This window comes from Erithacus rubecula (assembly GCF_903797595.1).
Source record: "Erithacus rubecula genome assembly, chromosome: 24".
Taxonomy (NCBI): Eukaryota; Metazoa; Chordata; class Aves; order Passeriformes; family Muscicapidae; genus Erithacus; species Erithacus rubecula.
In genome coordinates, this window is record NC_136676.1 from 5053611 (window position 1) to 5074140 (window position 20530).

The 20530-nt window shown below is 48.1% G+C and overlaps 1 protein-coding gene across 3 annotated transcripts; it reads left to right on the plus strand.

The window, feature by feature from the left end:
• Positions 1 to 665: 665 nt before the first annotated feature.
• On the plus strand, positions 666 to 19361 carry PANK4 (pantothenate kinase 4 (inactive)). Of its 3 annotated transcripts, XM_079326326.1 has the most exons (20): positions 698 to 834; positions 3118 to 3222; positions 3920 to 4002; positions 4470 to 4678; positions 6075 to 6258; positions 6787 to 6879; positions 7741 to 7894; positions 8582 to 8763; positions 10165 to 10246; positions 11355 to 11455; positions 12059 to 12214; positions 13035 to 13147; positions 13621 to 13708; positions 13962 to 14113; positions 14553 to 14608; positions 15066 to 15115; positions 16278 to 16385; positions 16538 to 16638; positions 17109 to 17177; positions 18965 to 19361. In XM_079326326.1, exons 5-20 carry the CDS (start codon positions 6094 to 6096, stop codon positions 19176 to 19178), a joined length of 1884 nt encoding a protein of 627 aa, XP_079182452.1. In that variant the 5' UTR covers positions 698 to 834; positions 3118 to 3222; positions 3920 to 4002; positions 4470 to 4678; positions 6075 to 6093; the 3' UTR covers positions 19179 to 19361. The 3 variants fall into 3 exon arrangements, with proteins under 3 accessions (XP_079182450.1, XP_079182451.1, XP_079182452.1); XM_079326324.1 differs by lacking the exon at positions 3118 to 3222 and having other exon boundaries at positions 666 to 834; XM_079326325.1 differs by lacking the exons at positions 3118 to 3222; positions 16278 to 16385; positions 16538 to 16638; positions 17109 to 17177; positions 18965 to 19361 and adding an exon at positions 15844 to 16070 and having other exon boundaries at positions 666 to 834.
• The last annotated feature ends 1169 nt before the right edge of the window (positions 19362 to 20530 follow it).

Consider the following 20530-nt stretch of genomic DNA (forward strand, 5'->3'; position numbering starts at 1 on the left):
CTCTGTCCTTCTCCTGCCCCCCTGCTCCTCCCGAGGTCTTTGCCCTGGGTCTTTCCCGTCCCCCCCACGCTGCCTCCGGGGGTCTCATCGCCCCCTCCCCAGAGTGTCCCCCCAATTTCCCCTCTCCAATCCCCTGGGATGTCCCCCCAATTTCCCCCGCTCTGGGGTCTCACCGATCCCTCCTCACCGTGTCCCCCCAATTTCCCCTCTCCAATCCCCCCTCTCCAGAATGTCCCCCCAATTTCCCCTCTCCAATCTCCCCTCTCCAGAATATCCCCCCAATTTCCCCTCTCCAATCCCCCCTCCCCACCGTGTCCCCCCAATTTCCCCTCTCCAATCCCCCCTCCCCACCGTGTCCCCCCAATTTCCCCTCTCCAATCCCTCCTCTCCAGAATGTCCCCCCAATTTCCCCTCTCCAATCCCCCCTCTCCAGAATATCCCCCCAATTTCCCCTCTCCAATCCCCCCTCTCCAGAATATCTCCCCAATTTCCCCTCCCCAATTCCCCCCTCCCCACCGTGTCCCCCCCATTCCCCCCCGTTCCCCCCGGGGTCTCTTCCCCCCACCGCAATCCATCAGGCCCCGCCCCGATGGGCGTGGCCTCAGCGCGCTCCCCGCCCAATCCCCGCGGCTCCGCCTCATTCATATGCAGATTTATGCGCATACATTTGCATGCCGATGAGGCCGGGGTAAGGGAGGGAGCGGGTCGCCTTCAAAATGGCGGAGCGGGGCGGGCGCGGCAGCGGTCACGGCAGCCTGGACAAGAGCATCACCCTCCCGCCCGACGAGATCTTCCGCAACCTGGAGAACGCCAAGCGCTTCGCCATAGACATCGGTAACCGGGCGTGGGAGGCCTGCGGGGAGGGGGTGGCGGTGGGGAACGGGCGGCGGCTCCGGCCCCGTTGAGACCCGCGGGGGGCCGGGCTGGCTCACGCGGAGCACGGTGGGAAGTGTAGTTCCCCGCTACGCGCGAGCTAGCGCGGGTGGGCGCGGGCTCACTACAGCTCCCGGCGGGCTGCGCGGTGTGGGGGCAGCGCGGGGCACGACGGGACTTGTAGTCCCGCCGCCCGGTGCCGGCGCGGCGTGGGCAAGGAGCGGCACTACAAGTCCCGGCGGGCCGTGCGCGGGTAACGGGCCGCGGGGAGCCGGGCGGGGCGGCCCGGCCGGGACTGCCCTTGGTGGCCAAGAGGGGGACGGGGGAGAGCCCGGGGGGCTCGGCCGGACCGCCCGGGGGCCGGCAGGACTGGGGGACATCGGCAGCACCCCCTGAGAGCGCGCCAGGCCCTGCCCCAGTGCGCCAGGCCCGAGTGCGGAGCCCCTCGGCCGCCCCCTCCCCAGGCCGCGGCCCGCGGGATGCTGCGGGCGCTCCTCCGGCTCCCAAAACCGGCTTGGAAAAAGCAAAAAGAGCCGGAGACGGCGGCTGCGGCAGTGCCCGGGCAGGGCAGGGCGGCTGCGGGGCTTGGCGTGGGTCGGGGTCTGTCACTGCTGCCTCAGTCACCCCCAAAAACACCCGCTGCCCTGTGCGTACAGCCGGCATTCCCGATTTCCCACACACTGAGCCAGGGACGGGGTGACACGCGTCAGGGTGACACGCGTCAGGGTGACACAGGTCGGGGTGACACAGGTCGAGGTGACACGCGTCGGGGTGACACAGGTCGGGGTGACACAGGTCGAGGTGACACGCGTCGGGGTGACACGCGTCGGGGTGACACAGGTCGGGGTGACACAGGTCAGGGTGACACAGGTCAGGGTGACACAGGTCAGGGTGACACGCGTCGGGGTGACACAGGTCGGGGTGACACAGGTCGGGGTGACACAGGTCGGGGTGACACAGGTCAGGGTGACACGCGTCGGGGTGACACAGGTCGGGGTGACACAGGTCGGGGTGACACAGGTCAGGGTGACACAGGTCAGGGTGACACAGGTCGGGGTGACACAGGTCGGGGTGACACAGGTCGAGGTGACACGCGTCGGGGTGACACAGGTCGGGGTGACACAGGTCGGGGTGACACGCGTCGGGGTGACACGCGTCGGGGTGACACGCGTCGGGGTGACACGCGTCGGGGTGACACGCGTCAGGGTGACACATGTCAGGGTGACACATGTCGGGGTGACACATGTCAGGGTGACACCTGCGCGCCACAGCCGGGAGTTGTTTAGGGACAGGCTGAGCCTGTTCAGTTCCTCCCGTGCGGGGATCCCTCATTCTCTGGAATAAGCCTAAAGTGCCGTTTCGCGCGTTTTCCTCCCGTTTCACTGTCTCGATATCCGTGGAACTTTTATGGGAAAAAGCCAGGGAAAAGAAAAACAAGCTATTCCTGCCCATGTGAACACTGGCTTAGGGACAGTGTGAAGAAAAGCTGCAGCACAACAGAAACCCTGGTGTCACCAGTTCCTTCGGCCCCTCGGGAGCGGCTGGGCACAGCAACAGCCGGAACTGGCCCTTTGTGCGGGTCAGCGCGGAATTAGAGGCGTGGGATTAGTTATAAAACCCAGTTACATGTCTCAGCTGGTGTTCTGAGTGGATTTAAGTCTTTAAAAACTGCAAGAGGAAGGGGATAATGCACAAAGCATGGCTCTGCATACCGTGGGTCTGGTGAGGAATTGCTGCAGCACCTGTGTCATTGTTGGTGTAAAGCACATGACATTCCAGCACTGGCTTTGTGATCCTCGGTTTGGAGGTGTGGAGGGAAGCTTTTCCATAAAAAAACCTGTCCAACCCCTCACCTTTTAGCAGAATACACTGTAGGGTTTGTTTGCCAGAAACTTTAAAGTACTGGCTGGGGCACTGAAATCAGATCCAAGGTCAGGGAAGCTTTTTGGCTTTTGTTACTATAAGTGTCTGTCCGTGGTCACTCCACGTTGACCTCACTTAAATTTTCCTGGAGTAAACTGCCTGTTTTTCTCCTACAGGTTGCAAATTATTTTCCTAACAAAAATATTTGAGCACTGTGGAAGAGCTGACAGTTCTGTTATGAAGGGAAAGCTGCACACTCTAGGGATTATCTTTCACCTCTGCTGCTTCATTTCTTGGTTATTATTAGGCAGCAGAGTGCAGTGCCACTGAATTTAGCCATTATTTAGGATCTAACATTGCCAGGTTTTTATTTGCTTTCAGGACTTTAATGATAACCCAGTAGTGGATCACAGTTACCCTCAGACCTGGAGCACTGTGGAAAACATTGAAGTTATTCATTGTAACCCCAGAAATCCACTTTTGCAGGTCAGATGCAAAGACAGGGCAAGGGGTTGAATTGTGTTTCAAGGGGAGAGTTGAAAGTTTTATTGCCATGAGCAAACTGGAGGCCTGAAGGGGATGATGGGGCTGCTCTGCTCAGACTTGCACTTTGGTAATATCTGCAACTGCTGTGTGCTTGAGAAACATCACTCTGAGCATTCTTTACCCCAAAGCCAAGACCAATCTTGCAAAATAATTACTCAGTACACAAGGTCATTTTCTTACCAAGCTGTGAGTTTGCAGACTTGTCCCTAAAAGCAGAGTGAGAATATTATTTAGATGTTGCTGGTGAAACACTGTGCACATGAGGGGCTTTGCTCAGTGGTGACAAACCAGCTGAAAAAATCCTGGTACAGGTCTGGTGGAGGTTTCCTAAAGTTTCCAGACACAGTAAATAACAGCAGAGCATGTACTGGCCTGGCTAATTAAGAATTTCCACTGCTCATCCTCATCCCACATCAGCTGGGCACAAACTCAATTTATGGAGCTTTTCCCTCCTGTGATGCCCTGGGGGTTAAGCAGGCCAAGCAGTTCCTCAACAAATGTTCTTTCTGCATTTCCATTAATTCTCTCTGGCTTTAACTGAGGAGACCTGGAGAACCAAGAGCTGACATAAACATAAGTTCTATTGTTTGCTCCCAGTTGAGGCATTAATCATAACTTGTCATCTCTTTATGAACAGGTGGTTCATTAACCAAGTTGGCTTATTATTCAACTGTACAGCACAAAGTGGCAAGAGTGAGATCCTTTGATCATTCTGGAAAGGTGAGAATTCCATCAGGGATCAGCTGCATCTGATTGACTCACATGTTCTGGACTGGGTAGAACAAAAATTGTATCCAAACCCAATAGATCTAAAAACTTGTTCTATATAAAACTTTTTGGGAAGTGTTTGTATTGCCAGGTATTGTTTGAAATATTTATTTTCCAGACAGTAAGTGTGGTACTTTTGTAAAAAAAAAACCAACAAACTGTTTCTGTGCAGACATAACTTTCTCTTGCAGAGGGATTTCCTGCATGTCAGCTACATGGGAGAATTGATTCTCTCAGCTTAAGGAGAATTAAGACCTGTGAAACTCTATTCTTCTTTGACATAGCTTGAGGTGTTATATTTAATGGCATTAACACAGTTTCAAGGGCAAAAAAAGCACAAGTATTGATGTTCAGTAGTTCAGCATTTAACCTTGTTTCTTCAAGAATATTCTCTTAAGAAATCCTTTTCTCTCTTAAAGGACATAGACAATGAACCTTTGTATGAAATATCTGTTCAGGAGGAGATTACAGCTCGACTTCACTTCATTAAATTTGAAAACACTTACATTGAAACCTGCCTAGATTTCATCAAAGACCATCTTGTCAATACAGAGACAAAAGTCATCAAAGCCACTGGTGGTGGTGCCTATAAATTCAAAGACCTTATTGAGAAGAAGCTGGGGTTGAAGTAAGTGGAATTGCTTTTTATTCTGTAAAGAATTAACTTACACCTACTCCAAAAGCTTTTATCATTTTCCTGGGCATGCTCAATCATTTATTGTACAGCTCCTACCTAAACTTTCTGCAAAGGCTTGCAGGATAACAAAGGGCTGCTCCATGAATTTACAGCCTCATAAATTTACTGTTCAAACACCAAATATTAAAAAGCTTACACTGAAACCTGCCTAGATTTCATCAAAGGCCATCTTATCAATACAGAAACAAAAGCCATCAAAGCCACAGATGGTGATGCCTATAAATTCATCTTCTATGAATTAATAAGTGTAGAAAAAACATTAATTTGCCCCAATTATTACACATCACTGGGGGGACCTTCAAGGCACCTTTCCTGCTGTGATCTGTGTAGTACATTCCTCAACCCCTGAGGGCCTGAGCTCATCTTTTACACTGTCTTTGCAAATTACTGATTTCTCCTGATAAGCTGGACTCTGTTACCTGTTTATTTCACACTAGTACCTTATTGGCTGTTACTAATAATCAATTGATCAAGATAAGGAGGCAGCTTCCTCTTATCTCATGTGCTGCACCTGCTTCTGGTTTTTATTTGGTTCTGACATACTCAGTTGGTGCCCAGGTCCAAACCAGAGCAGCTTCTCCATCATGAACACACAAATCATTCTGCAGTAGCTGAGATGAGTTTGTGTCTTGTTTCTAACAAGCCTCAGGATATTTCCTGTAAGAATTTCCATAAATCACTAACAGTACAGAGATACAAAGTTCACAGAAGTCAGTGTGTGTTAACTGACTTATCAATCATCTCTAAGTTTTGTATCACATTCCCAGACTTCACACTGAATATGTCCTATTGTGAATCCTGCTAATCTTGGGAGAAGTATTTGTTTTTTTTTTTCTCCTGTGTTTGCTAATCCCAGTTGTAGGCTCCTCCCAGCCCCTTCAATCTGTCATAAACAAGTTCTGAAATGTTGAGGGGGCCTTTTGTCCTTTATTAGGAGGCAGGGGAAGAGCAACAGACAATTATTCCATGTTGGGAAATTGTTTTCTGAGGTTAATTTCCAACTAAGCTTCCTGACCTACTTTGTGGCAGGGGTGCACAGACCATGAAAGGAGCAGGGCTGGATGGAGCAGTGTAAACAAGCAAACAGGATTATTTGTAATGACAACATGATTAAAGTTACTGTGTAACAGAACTCCAGCCTGGAGTTGTGGCATGGGAGGGGAGCCCCAGACCATGTGCAGATGGAGGCTTCATGTTTCCAGGGAGCTGGGCTTGTGCCACTGCTGGGAAAATTCCAGTCTGCAGAGTCTGTGCAAACTGCTCCAAAAGCAAACTGCCTTATCAGGAGGGTTGGGACATTTATTTAAGGCTTTTTCCTCCCTCTCAGAGTTGATAAGGAAGATGTCATGACCTGCCTAATTAAGGGGTGCAACTTTGTGCTGAGGAACATCCCCCACGAGGTGTTTGCTTACCAGAAGGATTCAGACACAGAATTCAGGTTCCAGACAAACCACCCCAACATTTTCCCTTATTTGCTGGTGAACATTGGCTCAGGGGTCTCCATAGTGAAGGTGAGTGGTGGCCAAAATGCTTTGTTGGAGGTTTGGTAAAGGTGATCTGAAACCTCTCACTTATTCAGATTTGTACTTGTTTCTTCTTGGGTAATGCAAGGTTTTAAAAGAAAATTGTGCCTTTTTTAAAGTTTATTTCTATTAATTGCAGAGTTATAAATGCTTTTTCATTCACTGATTTTTTTTTTTTAATTACATTTAATTTGATGTTTAGTGAAGTGGTTACATTACCTGATGAGGACAAAGGCTGTCAGATCAAAGTGATTTTTGATGTTTGTTTGGTCACTGATGAAGAGACCAAGTTTAATGTCTATATTTAGCATTATTTGCCAAGAATTAAATACAAATATTTCCAATAGTGCTTGTGGTGTATGTGCAATGTGCCCTTCTCACCTGCCACTTCCACAATGGAAAGATTCCATCTCCACTGATTCCCCTGCTCCAAACCCCTGCACACTCTGACCTTTAAATCTGTGTTAAACATTATAACAGGACTTTCTAAATAAATCTGCCTTGTTTGATTCACAGGTAGAAACAGAAGACAAATTTGAATGGATTGGGGGCAGCTCAATTGGAGGTGGAACCTTCTGGGGTCTTGGAGCTCTGCTCACCAAAACAAAGGTATCCAAGTCTCTCTTTTAAGGGGGGTGGGATTAAATTAAATGCTGGGAGGAAGCCTGAAATGTTGGAATGTTGGGTAACAAGGCTGAATCCTGGACTTGTGTTCATATTTTTGATACTTCTGATGCATAAAAGGAAGCTTTACATGGAAAAAGATATGATGGAATATAGGGACAAGAATTATAATCCTGCTTGGGGCTCAAGGACAAATGATGGACAAGAACCATCATTACCAAAGATTCTTGGTAATTTTTCCTTCTTTTTTCAACTGAAAATGGAAAATGCCTAGGCTGTGCTTTTTGTTTGATGCTCCTAAAGAAGAAATCTTAGACCATGGCAGTGCCTGCTCTTAATTCTCTCTTGGTTTTGTAGAAGAAATTAAAATTAGCAGGATTATAAATTAAGTATTGGGATAATGGAGCTTGCCTGCAATTTTAATTTCAGGGACAGTGACACATCCTGCAACAGTAAAAGCACATTGAGACTTTTTTCTCAAACTTCTATTTTATTGTGCTTCAGGAAGACAAAATTCTCTTTCCTCTTAGTTCCTATATTTCTGACTTCTAAGATAAGAGATGCCATGAGCCTTCTGCCTGTTTGTATGTGCTGACCCACCCTAGTTTTCAGGGGAAATTCAAAAAAATATCTGCAGATAAGAAAGAGGTTGATTGTGTTCATTTTTAAAGGAGCTCCACTGAAAATCTGTGTGTTTGACCAGACAGGGAGTCTGGATCTGTCCTTGTAATTAGAAATAACCTGACTTTGGCTGACAGGGTTAATTCTAAGGCTGGTTTTGCTCAGTAAAGATGCTGCAGAGCTCTGGTCCAGGTCAGCTGTAGTAACTGTGCTTCTCACCCTCAGAAATTTGATGAATTGCTGCAGCTGGCCTCCAAGGGCCAGCACACCAACGTGGACATGCTGGTGAAGGATGTGTATGGAGGTGCCTACCACACCCTGGGGCTCAGTGGCAATCTCATTGCCAGCAGCTTTGGGAAGTCCACCACAGCAGACAAAGGTACTGGGATCAAAAAAATCTACCCAAACATCTCCTCTGGCTCTTGGCAATCAACTTTATACTGATCAAACAAATAGAACTGAAAATAATCATCAGCATCTTTCAGGATCTCGTGTTTTGCCTGCTATATATTGATTAAAGATATTATGCAGTACTGCTTTATAAGCAGGCATTTAAATTTTCAATTTGGGATTGCCTAAGCCAAAGGAAAATTTAAAAATAGCTATCTGGTTAGCCTGGGGTTAATAAATTCCTGTGGGAAATAGATGTGGCTTTCTGGGCTCCAGAAAGGCCCTTTGGCAGTGATTTACTACAATTTGCAGTTTATTTGCAGTATTTTAATGAAGTACTTGCAGTGCATCTCAGGCCAAGAGGGATGGATGAACCTTCACCCGTGGTTCCTAGAGAGAAGAAATGGATTCCTGCCATCCAGGAAGTTTTTTTTTTTCAAGAAATATTTCACATAAGCTTAGTCAGGGTTTTTTTCCTGATACCTTCAATCAAATCACACCCTTCCTTGTTAGAAGTACATTTGTATGTGAAGTTTTTCTAGGGGGAACACTTTTCTTCTCCACACCTAAGGAAAGCTGCTCCAACTGTGGATTTTTCTTTCCCCAGCTGCAGGTTCAGTCCACTGGACCTTCCTCACTTTGTGTGTAATTTGCTTTACCCTTCCTTCCCTTCCAGAGTTTTCCAAAGAAGACATGGCTAAAAGTTTGCTCCACATGATCAGCAATGACATTGGCCAGCTGGCCTGCCTCTATGCCAAACTGCACAACCTGGATAAAATTTATTTTGGAGGTTTCTTCATCCGGGGCCACCCCGTCACCATGCGCACAATAACCTACAGCATCAACTTCTTCTCCAAGGTAAGGAAAACACAACCTTCCCTACAGCTAGGCCACTTCTCAGCTGTTTGTCTAGGCTCTTGGGATACTTTCCTAAATGAATTTGCACATGAAGTAAGCTTAGAAGGCTGCTCCTTAGGTAGGTAAGGCAGGGATGTGTTGTGGGAGGGTGAAATCAATGTGAAATGCCTGGGAGTTGTGTCTGGCCCTTTTTTCTCTCTCTCTCTCTCCCTACCTCCCTTTTTCTCTTTTTATTATTATTTTTTGATTGACAGTCTGTCTTGTAGCTCCAAGTAATGAGTTTCCACTGTGTTCTTAAATAGTCACCATCATTATTCAATTCCTCTTGCTGATTTGCATCTTTCCACCCCCAGGTCATGCAGTGTGGGGTTGTTCTGCTGAGACAGTTGGCATCAGTGGGGTTTTGTTATTACAGAGAAAAATCAAACCCCAAATCAACTAAGCTGAAGTTCTTTGCAGGTTTTGAAGCTGTGGAAAATACTGAAGATTTTTGACTAGGAAAAAGGTCCAATCCACAAGCTCCTTAATGGTTGTTACAGGTAGATTAGTCCTGCACTTTGGGAATTTTATAGAGTAGATGACACCATTTTTTTCTCATCTCAGTGCTTCATGCAGACTCCTGTGTGCTGCTTTTCCCCTTTTTATTTCACCATTGTTGTCCCTTTCTGTAAAACTTGCTGAGTTCCAAGAAAGCTATTGCAAAACTGCAGCTTTAGGTTGTAAAAGACACTTTGCCAAGGATTTAAATCCAAATCTCCCTGTGAGCTGGAGCTGCTGTTTCCCTGTAACCCCCTCAGGGTGAGCTGTTCCCAAGTCACTGCTGAATTCCTGGGAAAAGGCTGTGTCTCACCCAGCCTAGGAAAGCTGAGGGGCCCTCTGAGGGTGAGGGTTCTCCTCCCCAGCATTCCTGTATTTTGCATTAATAATGGAGTTATTTGGAGGGGGGGAGTGCTTGCCTGTGGGTAATGCACAGTGTCTGTGTGGTGTTGAGGAGCAGTGCAATGAAATAAAGCAATGAGCAGTGTCCCAAAGGTGTTGGCTGCAGTGGCACACACCTGCCTTGGCCATCACATGGCCTTGCATTTCCAGCCTGTTGAAGCAAGAGGAGTTGAATATTCATGGAATGATGCAGTGGTGTTTTCCAGGGAAGGCCATAGAGCACACACCACTGGTGCATGGGTGTTTTCCAGCTGTGTGGTAACTGGGAATGATGTGTGTGAGCAGTTCCTCCCTGAGCTGTTCCAGAGCACCATTAAAGTTGCTGAATGTGTGAGAATGTAGCACAAATGACTATTACCATCTTCTAGTTGTTTCTATTAAATTAAAGTGTGAAACTAGTGACAAAGAAGTGCCTGTTAGCCCTCAGGGACCATCCAATTGCAATGTTTCATATTGTGGCAGGGAGAGGTTCAGGCATTGTTCCTGAGACATGAAGGCTACCTGGGAGCCATTGGGGCATTTTTAAAAGGAGCTGAACAAGACAGTAAGTACAGCACTGCTCTGTTCTGTATATGCTGTGTTCTGAAATGTCAGTGTACTGTCCAAGTTTCTCTTAAGAGGCTGCATGTAAGCTGTTGCCTAAATAAATCCATTTGGCACTAATAAACACAGATGCTGGGCTTTGGTTTTATACATTCTGGCAGGGACATCTTAATTTCTCACTGGATTTCCTGCTCACCTTTGAGCAGGCAGCAGGACTGGGCTCTTCTCTTCTCTGCATTCTGCAAAGAGCAGCCACAGCTCTAAATCCAGCTGGGGAAATGTGGGTTTGGAGAACTTCCCCCTCTTTAAGAGGCCACTTCTGAATTCCTTTAATGTACTGAGGAAGACCAGCATCTCCAAACTGTGTTTGTTTGAGAGTGAAAAGCCTCAGAGAGGAGACCCTTCTGTCCAGATCCTTGGATCCAGGGTGCTTTGGTGGAATTCTGCCTATGTAGTTTTCCTTTTCCCATTGATGTACTGGCAAGCCAGGCAGTACATTGGTTACAGTGGCACAGCCACAGGCTGCTAATGGTACTTAGCTCAGTAAGTATCAAACACACCTCCAAAAAATGTGGAATTCTTTTCCTGCCCATTTGATAGAGATGGGCAAGGAACCAGCTACTGAGGAATTAAAGATATTGCTTCTGCAGCATGTACTGTACATCTGAGCTCATTAAACTTTTCTCAAATGAAGCAAATCTGGAAATAACTCTAGTGTTTCTCTGAAGCTTACATTGTGCTTTGAGAGTTCTGTAATACTATTTTATTAATAATGGATCTAGATTTAGAAGTAAGAGATGCTTAGTGATAGTGCTTTGGAGGCATGCTGATTAATGACAAGGAAATGGGGATAAGAATAATTATTTTAGAACTTAAATTGTCTCTTGTCTCATTCAGGTTGAAGCTCTTTGGAGCAGGTAATTCACAGAGTGGTTGAAACATCTCTTTTGGGGGTTAAAGGGAAAAATTCTGTTTGCTTTTAAAGACAAGGGGAGCTGGCTTGTGTAGTGCAGCAGCTGCTCAGAGGGATGCTGGCTCTAGACTCACTCACAGGAGTATTCTCAGTTTTATTTTCAGATTATGTGTGTCTGTGTCTTTCTCTTTTCTAGATCCAAACCAGTACAGCTGGGGAGAGAATTATGCTGGGAGCTCTGGGCTCATGAGCACATCCCCTGATGTTTACCCCATGCAGAGAACAAGGAGTGGTACAGTATGTGCTGTCTTTTCTAGACCTGTGTGTGTTCTCCCAGCAGTGCTGACCTGGACATAGGTGATGATTCTCTGGTTGCTTCTTGGCCCTGGGGCTCCTGCTCCCCAGAGAAGTGACCAGTCTGGTGCCTGGTGTGGTGTTGTCTCATGTCCTGTGTGCTGTTGGATGGACTGGCTGCTGCTTTGTCTTACTCCCCTTCACCAAACTGGGGGGAATGTTTGTCTCTTACCCTTCCTCTGGAGCAGCTGGATTTTGGAATTTCATGTTCCAGCATCTTTAAGCAGTGTTAATTTGCTTCTTATGAGAAGGCAAATACAAGATTGGACAGAAGAGCACAAGCCCAGTTATCTCTTAAAGTCACTGACAGTACAGCAATTCTGATTTCACAGTGGATTATTTTCACACTGGATAATTTCTGTCTATAGGGTGGGCATGGATAAAATAATCCACAGAGGGAACTGGATCATTTATGATGATTTAAAATTGTCTGCAAATCTGTCAGTCTTAACTGTGGCTGGACTTCTGCAGCCCTTGTGCTAATTTAATTCATTGTGAATTCATTTCTGAGGGAGTTCTAACCCACCTCTTTCCTTTCTCCCCTAGTTTGACATGCTGGAAATGGACAGATTGGAGAGACCACTTGTTAACCTGCCACTGCTGAAAGACCCCTCCACCTATATCCCAGACACTGTTGACCTCACAGATGATGCCATGGCCAGAAAATACTGGCTCACCTGCTTTGAGGAGGCACTGGATGGGGTAAGTGTCACAGAACAGTCCTGTGTGGGTGACACAGGTATTTAGGAAACAAATCTGTGAAGCAGCATGTTTGTCCTGTAAAATATTCCTGCTGTGTCACCTCTCTGGAAGTGCAGCCCCTCTTTCCCTGTGACAGAGGCACCTGATATTGTCCCAGTATCTTAAGGAAGGGCTTAGGCCCTTCAAAGGTACAAATGTTCTTCTGTGGTACTTTTTTTTTTTTTTTTTATTGAGCTTCTGGAAGGTGTTTTCAAAGCATTTTCTCCCTTTACTGTCACTTGGACCTCTCTGTACAGAGCTGCAAGCAGGACAGTTACACAACCAAAGGTCAGAGATCCTTGGGTTGTTCCTCCTCTGGGAGCAGTCCTGCTGCCTCCCAGACACTTCCATGGGAAGAACACAATTGAACCAGACACAAGTTATTGTTTTTTTCTGCACTGAAGCTGATTCAGGCAGTTCACTGGAGTAAACAAAAAGAGAACATAAGGGGTCAATGTGCATTATTGCATTTCTGCTTGTTTCTCCTTTAGTGTATGTGCATTGTTATTTTTTTCCTCTCCTCTAAGTAATTAGAACTTGTGCTTAATTTCTGACAGTACAGTCTGGAAAACAAACTTTAAATCTTTTGGGATAAAATAAGGCATTAAAATCCTTGTTTACTGTTTGGAATGAAGGGAGGCTGGGAGGTGCTGAGTGGGAGGCTGCAGGCACCAGAACAGGGAGGCAGATGGAGGGGTTATTGCTCAGACTGAACTTCACATCAGTTACAAGGAGGAAGAGTTAATTTGGTAACTCCAGTGCTGCCTGATTTCTCTGCCAGGTGGCAAAGAGAGCTGCAGCCAGCCAGCCAGACTCAGTGGATGCTCAGGAGAGAGCTGAGAAATTCCGCCAGAAATACTGGAACAAGCTGCAGACACTCAGGCAGCAGCCCTTGTAAGTGGTTTCATTTTCTCTTTTGCATCACTTGCTGCTTCTCTTGAGTAGTGGAAGCCCATCAAAAGCAAACCAGGTTGTGAAGCAGAACAAAGAAAAGTAGGCTGAAGGCTCAGGCCAGTTTCTGTGTCAAACATCAGATCCTCTGCACAGAGATTTTGGATTTTGTGTGTTGGAGTTGAGCAGAGAAATTCTATCTTGGCAGAAAATTTGTTACTAAAAATTTGTTCGTGGTGATTAAAAATTGCAGCAAGTTAATTCTGAACATTCTCCCTCCCTGTATTTAAATAATTTTACTGTAGATTTAAGATTATTGGATCTACAATAAATAATCTTATTGTAGAACCAGGGTTTAGCATCTGTGACTTTCATCTTTAGTGATTATGTGAGGGGCTGTGACTTTCATAGGAAACAGAGGGAAAAATAACTTTTTGTTTGAAGTAATTGATTTGCTTTTTCCCCCCTTTCTAAAGTGCATATGGTACCTTAACAGTCAGAAGTCTCTTGGATACAAGGGAACACTGTTTGAATGAGTTCAATTTTCCAGATCCCTATTCCAAGGTGAGTTCAAGACACTTTTCCAATACTTTGAAACTGTACAAGTGATGGATGGCTCAGAGGGGAGGGATTAGAACCAAGTTCCTGCACTGGTTGTGAGCAGCTGGGGGAGGAGAAACAGCACTGGGGAGTGGGACATAAACCCCTTCACCTGAACAGTGAAAATAGTAACCAAAAATCTCACCAGCTTACTGCCCTGACAGGTCAGGTAAGAAATGTTGCTCTGTAAACCCAGTGTTTCCTGTCTGTCTTACAGGTAAAGCAGAAAGAAAATGGAATAGCCTTAAAGTGTTTCCAGAGTGTGATCGAGTCCCTGGACTCCCTGGGCTGGGAGGAGAGGCAGTTTGCTCTGGTGAAAGGACTTCTGGCAGGGAATGTCTTTGACTGGGGAGCAAAGGCAGTCTCAGAGTAGGTGTTACATCCTTTACCAGCACCCTTTAAGCTACAAAATGTTCAGTTCTGGGCTTTTTTTCTGAAAAATAAAGTTCCTCAATCTCCCCATCAGCCTTTGTACAGCACTGTTACACCCTGCAGCTGGTTTAAGTCATTACATTTCATGGTGGTTTGCAGACCCAAAAATGTCTTTTTTGCCTGTAGCCTACTGCCTGCAAACATCTCTACATTGCTGAGGCTGTTTTCTTTTAGCATCAGAGCTCTGATTTAATATCCTGATGAGCCTTTTGTTTTTAATATGATCACAAAATACATTTCCCAGTCCTGGGACACACAGACACCCCCAGTATAAGAGTGCAGTAAAATTGCTGGGCACCAGCTAAAGAAGTGTTTGAATTCCACTGATGTGAGATGGAGGAGTTGAACTGTGTGCTTTGTTTCTCTCCTGTTCCAGTGTTCTGGAGTCTGAGCCACAGTTTGGGTTTGAAGAAGCCAAGTCAAAGCTCCAAGGTAAGGGGAGATCCTGGTGGTTGGAGCTGGATGTGAGTGAGGAATGGAGTGGGAATGTTTGTGGGGGTTCTGCTGCCTGGATGACAAGGAATTGTTGGGGCTTGTGAGGGTTCTCTAAATGCAGACCCAGATTTTGGGTAATGCTCCAAAGGAATTATACCTGCACAGAGGGTCACTCAGTGTGTCCCTGCCAGGGAACAGTGTCCTGGGGGTTCCACTTCCACACCAGTCCAGAGCTTTAGTGTGAAAATTCCACTTCAGCCCTGTTCTCATGGAGCCATTCCCATAACACAGAGCTTGGGAACTCTGTGAACTTACACATTTCACAGTCCAAACCTGAGCTCAAATGCCTCAGTGAGTGCAGCATGAACCTCCTGCTTGTACCATGTGCAGAGTGAGTGCTGGTAAGAGTTAGTGGCTGCTGCTAAGAAATGCTGACACTGCTCTGTCCACACAGAACGTCCCTGGTTGGAAGATTCCTACAGCCAGTGGCTGGAGCGACTGAAGGTACGACCCTGGGTGGCCCTAAACCCACTAATTAAACACCTTAATCATCAAATCACCTCAGTAATTGTGGGGTTTGTACAGAACTCTGTTCAGGCAGCCCAAAGCAAATCTCAGTAATTCACCATAAGGGACTAAAGGAGTTAGTCTAAAACGTGGTTACTTGCCAAGCTGCTGCCCTGAATTCCCACTGGAGCCCAGCTGCTCCAGAGCCTCCCCTCCTTATCAGGGCCCTTATTTCCATACACCCAGACCCCTGAATTTAAAAACCTGGGGCCAAATAGAGTGTTTAAGTTGTTCCTCCCCCTGAGTAGCCAACCTAAAACTGGCATTAATGTAGGAGCTTGCTGGAAGTAATGAACTGATCAATTAGCAAAGCTGCTTTATTTTTTTTTTTTTCCCATGTGATCTCTTTTGCCATTTAATTAAGATTAATTAAAAAGCTTTTGTGTCTTTGTGTAAATCTCTCTGTTGGAAATGGCAGCCTAAGGTTCAGGATGAGCAGACTATGGCAAATCCTTACATGCTCCATCCTAAAACAAAGCATCAGCTAATCTTGTGTAACAGGAATAATTAGGGAACTACAGGCACTGTCCTGTCAGTTTTTATTAGAAATTAAGCATTTTTCAGTTCTTCTGCTGGTATGAACTGGAGTGAACTAAGTTTCATAACCCCAGGTTGAGAACAAATGAAGAGGTTAATGGAGAATAGGCACTATCTTTTCATTTTAGGATGTCACTGCCCCCACAGTCCAAGCTGCCCTTTCCTGGCAGAAGGAAATCCTGTTCAGCCAGCACCAGGCTGGCTTAAAACACCCTCCAAGGTAGGTCCAGTTGGCACCCAGCACGTTCAGGATCACAGCCTGACTGGAGTTAGGCTTGGCTTGAGTTGGCAGTGGAGGTTTTATTGCTGGAGTTTGAGAGCCCTGTCTCAAACACAGCACAGGAACTCGAGGCTGTTTTAAAGCCCTGTGCAAAGACACCATCAGGGAGCCCCATTGCTCCTGTTTGTCCCTGCTGTGTGCTGGGAGTTTGCTGCAGTCCAGACCCAAAGGCTCAAGTGTTCCAGGGTGTAAAATGTGGGGGTTTGGAGGAGTAGCTGTGAATGACAAACTTCCCTGAGGTGAGTGGTGCTCCATCCTGAATGCATTGGTTTTCTCTTGCAGGAGGGTCCCCCTCATAAATGTGCCTTAATTTTCGCAGATAACAGTGGGATAGACATAATTTTAGGAGTCTTTCCTTTTGTCCGAGAGCTCCTTTCTAGAGGGACAGAGGTGAGTGGTTTTCCTTCTGAACTCTGGACTTTTGGTAACTGCTGGAAGGTGTCACTGCCCACCAGCAGGACACTCCTCTGCCAAACTGGGAATAATGCAGCACCTGGCACACCAGAGCCTGACTGTGTGACCTGTCCTGGCCCTTCCCCCAGGTGATTTTGGCCTGTAACTCTGGCCCTGCCCTCAACGATGTCACCTACAGCGAGTCCCTGATCGTGACCGAGCGCATCGCAGCCATGGACCCCGTGATCCAGTAAGCACCAGTCTGTCCCACCTCCCTGGGCAGGGCAGGGCCTGGACACAGCCTGCCTTTGCATTTCACTGCTCAGTAGCATCTGCAACCTGCAGCTTCAGCCCAAGGCAGAGCATTGCTTTTGCTAAAGTGAAAAATTTAGAAATCGGGTCTTGCTGGCACACCCATAGTTCTGTTTCTTGTTGTGTTTTTCCTGACAAGCACTCCAGCTGCTCTACCAGGAATTTTCTATTGTTAATAGAGGCAAATCCATGTATGTCACTCAGAGTGTCCCCAGGAGAGGATGCAGGGCTGACTGAGCAATCCTTGTGCTCAAGGAAACATTGTGTTTCCTTGAAAACTTGTTTCCTCCTCCTGCAGCAAAGGAGGCCTTTGCAAAACAGGCTTCAATATTCCTGCTTCTTGGCTTATTCCCAGATGTGCAAGGCCTTGCTGAAGCAGCTGTTGAATATTTTTGTCTTTTTAAACAGCTCTGCACTGAAGGATGAGAAGCTGCTGTTGGTTCAGACGGGCTCCAGTTCTCCATGCCTGGATCTGAGGTACGTGGGACAAGTGCCACTGTGTGGTTTGTGCCCCTCAGCTGCAGGATGGTCAAAGGTTTGGCTGTGAAGCATCTCAGCCACTCTTCCTGGTGGGAATCACTTCTGCACACCCATCAGGAGGTGCTTAGTGTGGATATACAGACAGTGCTCAGGCCTTACAGCTTTTGGCCCTTGGTGAGGTGTCTGTGTTCAGGACACAGCTGGGTCAGGAGCAGGTCAGGTTATGGCTGATGTCAGGTGGCCAAAACCCCCTGGGACAGAAGCATCATTTCACCTTGTTTCACCTGTTCACTTCTGATCAGCTCCTCTGTTGGAGACAGAATTTACTTGTGTCAAAATCCCAAGCCAGGTGCATTTAAACAACATTTGATCCCCTTGGATTTCAGGTGCCACTGTTGGTGAGCACCAGTAACTCCATGCAGAGTCATAGTGGGCAGCTCAGGGCAGCCCTGGGCTGTGGCTGCAGGTGGAGGTGCAGGTGTGACTGTAGGTGTGGCCGTGGTGTGGCTGCAGCTGGAGCTAAGGTGTGGCTGAGGCAGGGACAGGGTGTGATGAAGTGTGGCTGCAGTGGTGGCTGAGGTCTGGCTGTGGGTGGAGCTAAGGTGAAGCTATGGTGTGACTGAAGTGTGGCTGTGGTTGGGACATGGTGTGGCTGCAGCTGGACTAAGGTGTGACTGAAGTGTGGCTGCAGATGGAGCTATGGTATGGCCATAGTGTGGCTGTGGTGTGGCCACAGGTGGAGATGCAGGTGTGGCTGCAGTGGTGGCTGAGCTGTGGCTCCAGTGGTGGCCGTGGTGTGGCCACAGTGTGGCTATGGTGTAGCTGCAGTGGTGGCCATGGTGTGGCTGCAGGTGTGGTCATGGTGTGGCCATGATGTGGCTGAGCTGTGGCTGCAGCTGTGGCTGTGATGTGCCCATGCTGTGCCATGGTGTGGCTGAGCTGTGCCCGTGGTGTGCCCGTGCTGTGCCCAGCTGTGCCCGTGGTGTAGTCCATGCTGTGCCCATGCTGTGCCCATGCTGTGCCCGTGCTGTGCCCATGCTGTGCCCAGCTGTGCCCGTGGTGTGCCCATGCTGTGCCCAGCTGTGCCCGTGCTGTGCCCAGCTGTGCCCATGCTGTGCCCGTGCTGTGCCCAGCTGTGCCCAGCTGTGCCCGTGCTGTGCCCGTGCTGTGCCCAGCTGTGCCCATGCTGTGCCCGTGCTGTGCCCGTGCTGTGCCCATGCTGTGCCCAGCTGTGCCCATGCTGTGCCCGTGGTGTAGCCGAGCTGTGCCCAGCTGTGCCCGTGCTGTGCCCGTGCTGTGCCCGTGCTGTGCCCATGCTGTGCCCAGCTGTGCCCAGCTGTGCCCGTGCTGTGCCCGTGCTGTGCCCGTGCTGTGCCCAGCTGTGCCCGTGCTGTGCCCGTGCTGTGCCCATGCTGTGCCCATGCTGTGCCCGTGGTGTAGCCGAGCTGTGCCCAGCTGTGCCCGTGCTGTGCCCGTGCTGTGCCCGTGCTGTGCCCGTGCTGTGCCCGTGCTGTGCCCAGCTGTGCCCGTGCTGTGCCCATGCTGTGCCCAGCTGTGCCCAGCTGTGCCCGTGCTGTGCCCGTGCTGTGCCCGTGCTGTGCCCAGCTGTGCCCGTGCTGTGCCCGTGCTGTGCCCATGCTGTGCCCATGCTGTGCCCGTGCTGTGCCCAGCTGTAACCATGCTGTGCCCGTGGTGTAGCCCATGCTGTGCCCGTGCTGTGCCCGTGCTGTGCCCAGCTGTGCCCGTGCTGTGCCCAAGCCGTGGCCGCTCTCACTCTGTTGCAGCCGCCTGGACCAGGGCCTGGCCGTGCTGGTGCGGGAGCGTCAGACAGACCTGGTGGTGATCGAGGGCATGGGCAGGGCCATCCACACCAACTACTATGCCGTGCTCAGGTGCGAGAGCCTCAAGCTCGCCGTCATCAAGAACTCGTGGCTCGCCGACCGCCTCGGGGGCAAAATCTTCAGCGTCATCTTCAAGTACGAAGTGCCCTGTAAATGATGCAGCTGGCACGGCCATGGACTTGCACTAGTTTTACTTTAACTGTAAAGAATGTATTTTTATTACAACAGGGACAAGAGTTCACAGGAAATTCCGTATTTATATTGTGCTTTTGTGACTTAAAAAGCGACAATATGATTCACTCTATAGTCTGCACACTCAAATATATATATATGTATATCACTCATTGTTTATTTTGGTAAGTGTTTATTTTAATGCTGCAGTATTTGTGATGAAAAGACTTTATTTTTTTGTTCTGTGAGACATTCATATAGAAATATATTTAAATGTCAATGAAACCTTTTTTATACATCTCTGCCTACTCTGCCAGCAGTGACACAGCACATACCAAGTAGTTTTTAACTGCTAAGTGAACCTGACATTGCATTTTCAGCTTTTAGACTTACCTAAATCTCTCCTGCTCTGTGCAGCTCAGTTGATGGAAGGGCTGTCCCCACAAATGTTGCTCAGGCTGTGACTGAGCCAGGGCTGTTGCAGTCTGAGTTAAGGACCAGCCCTGGTTTCCCACCCCCTTGTTTGTTCCCATCAGCAGGAGGAACATGGGAGGGAGTCCTGCAGCTACACTGAATTCCTCAGCAGCTGGAAGCTGAGTCTCACTGAGTTCCCCTCACAGGGAATGTGCAATGCTGGATTCAGGATCACCCACAATTTCCCAGCCTGAGCTCCCTTGGTTTCTATTGCCTTCAGTTCTCCCTGCTAGGACTGACAAGGATTGGTGTCTTTGTTCCTGCAGTGCAATTACAGCCATTCCCATGGAGCCCAATTTGCTTTTTCTCTCTTCAGCTGTGCAGTTCATAAATGGAATGATTTCACCACCAATTTGCTCTAACACTTACATGCTTCAGTCATCCTAGCTCTGAAAGGGAAAACAGCTTAATGAGGAAAGTGTTTAACATGCAGCTGAGAAAACTGTTCCCCTGAACTTCTGCATTCTTTGAGAGCAGGAGGGTGATGCAAAACACCCTCACATCTCCCCTTGCAGGGGCTGTGCTGTGTTTGACTCATCCCCACACTCCCTCCCTGCTCTGGTACTGAGGGATTTCCACTGTCAATCCTCAATTCTTGGGTAATGAGAACAAAATATTCTCTGTCCCCCAACCTGTGATGGGAAGGGACAAAGGACAAGCCCTGCCTGGCATTTCTTAGCTCCAGTGGTTCCTTGGTGGCAGGGGCTCCCTCTGTGGGGTTTGGGGCTACACAGCAGCACTGTCAGTTCTGACTCAGGAATCACCTTCCAGGACCCAGCACCTCCTGCTCAGGCAGGGCAGGGGGAGGCTGTTTGTAGCTGCAATGCTTAATGCTGTTCCTGATTACAGCAGACAGACAAGAGA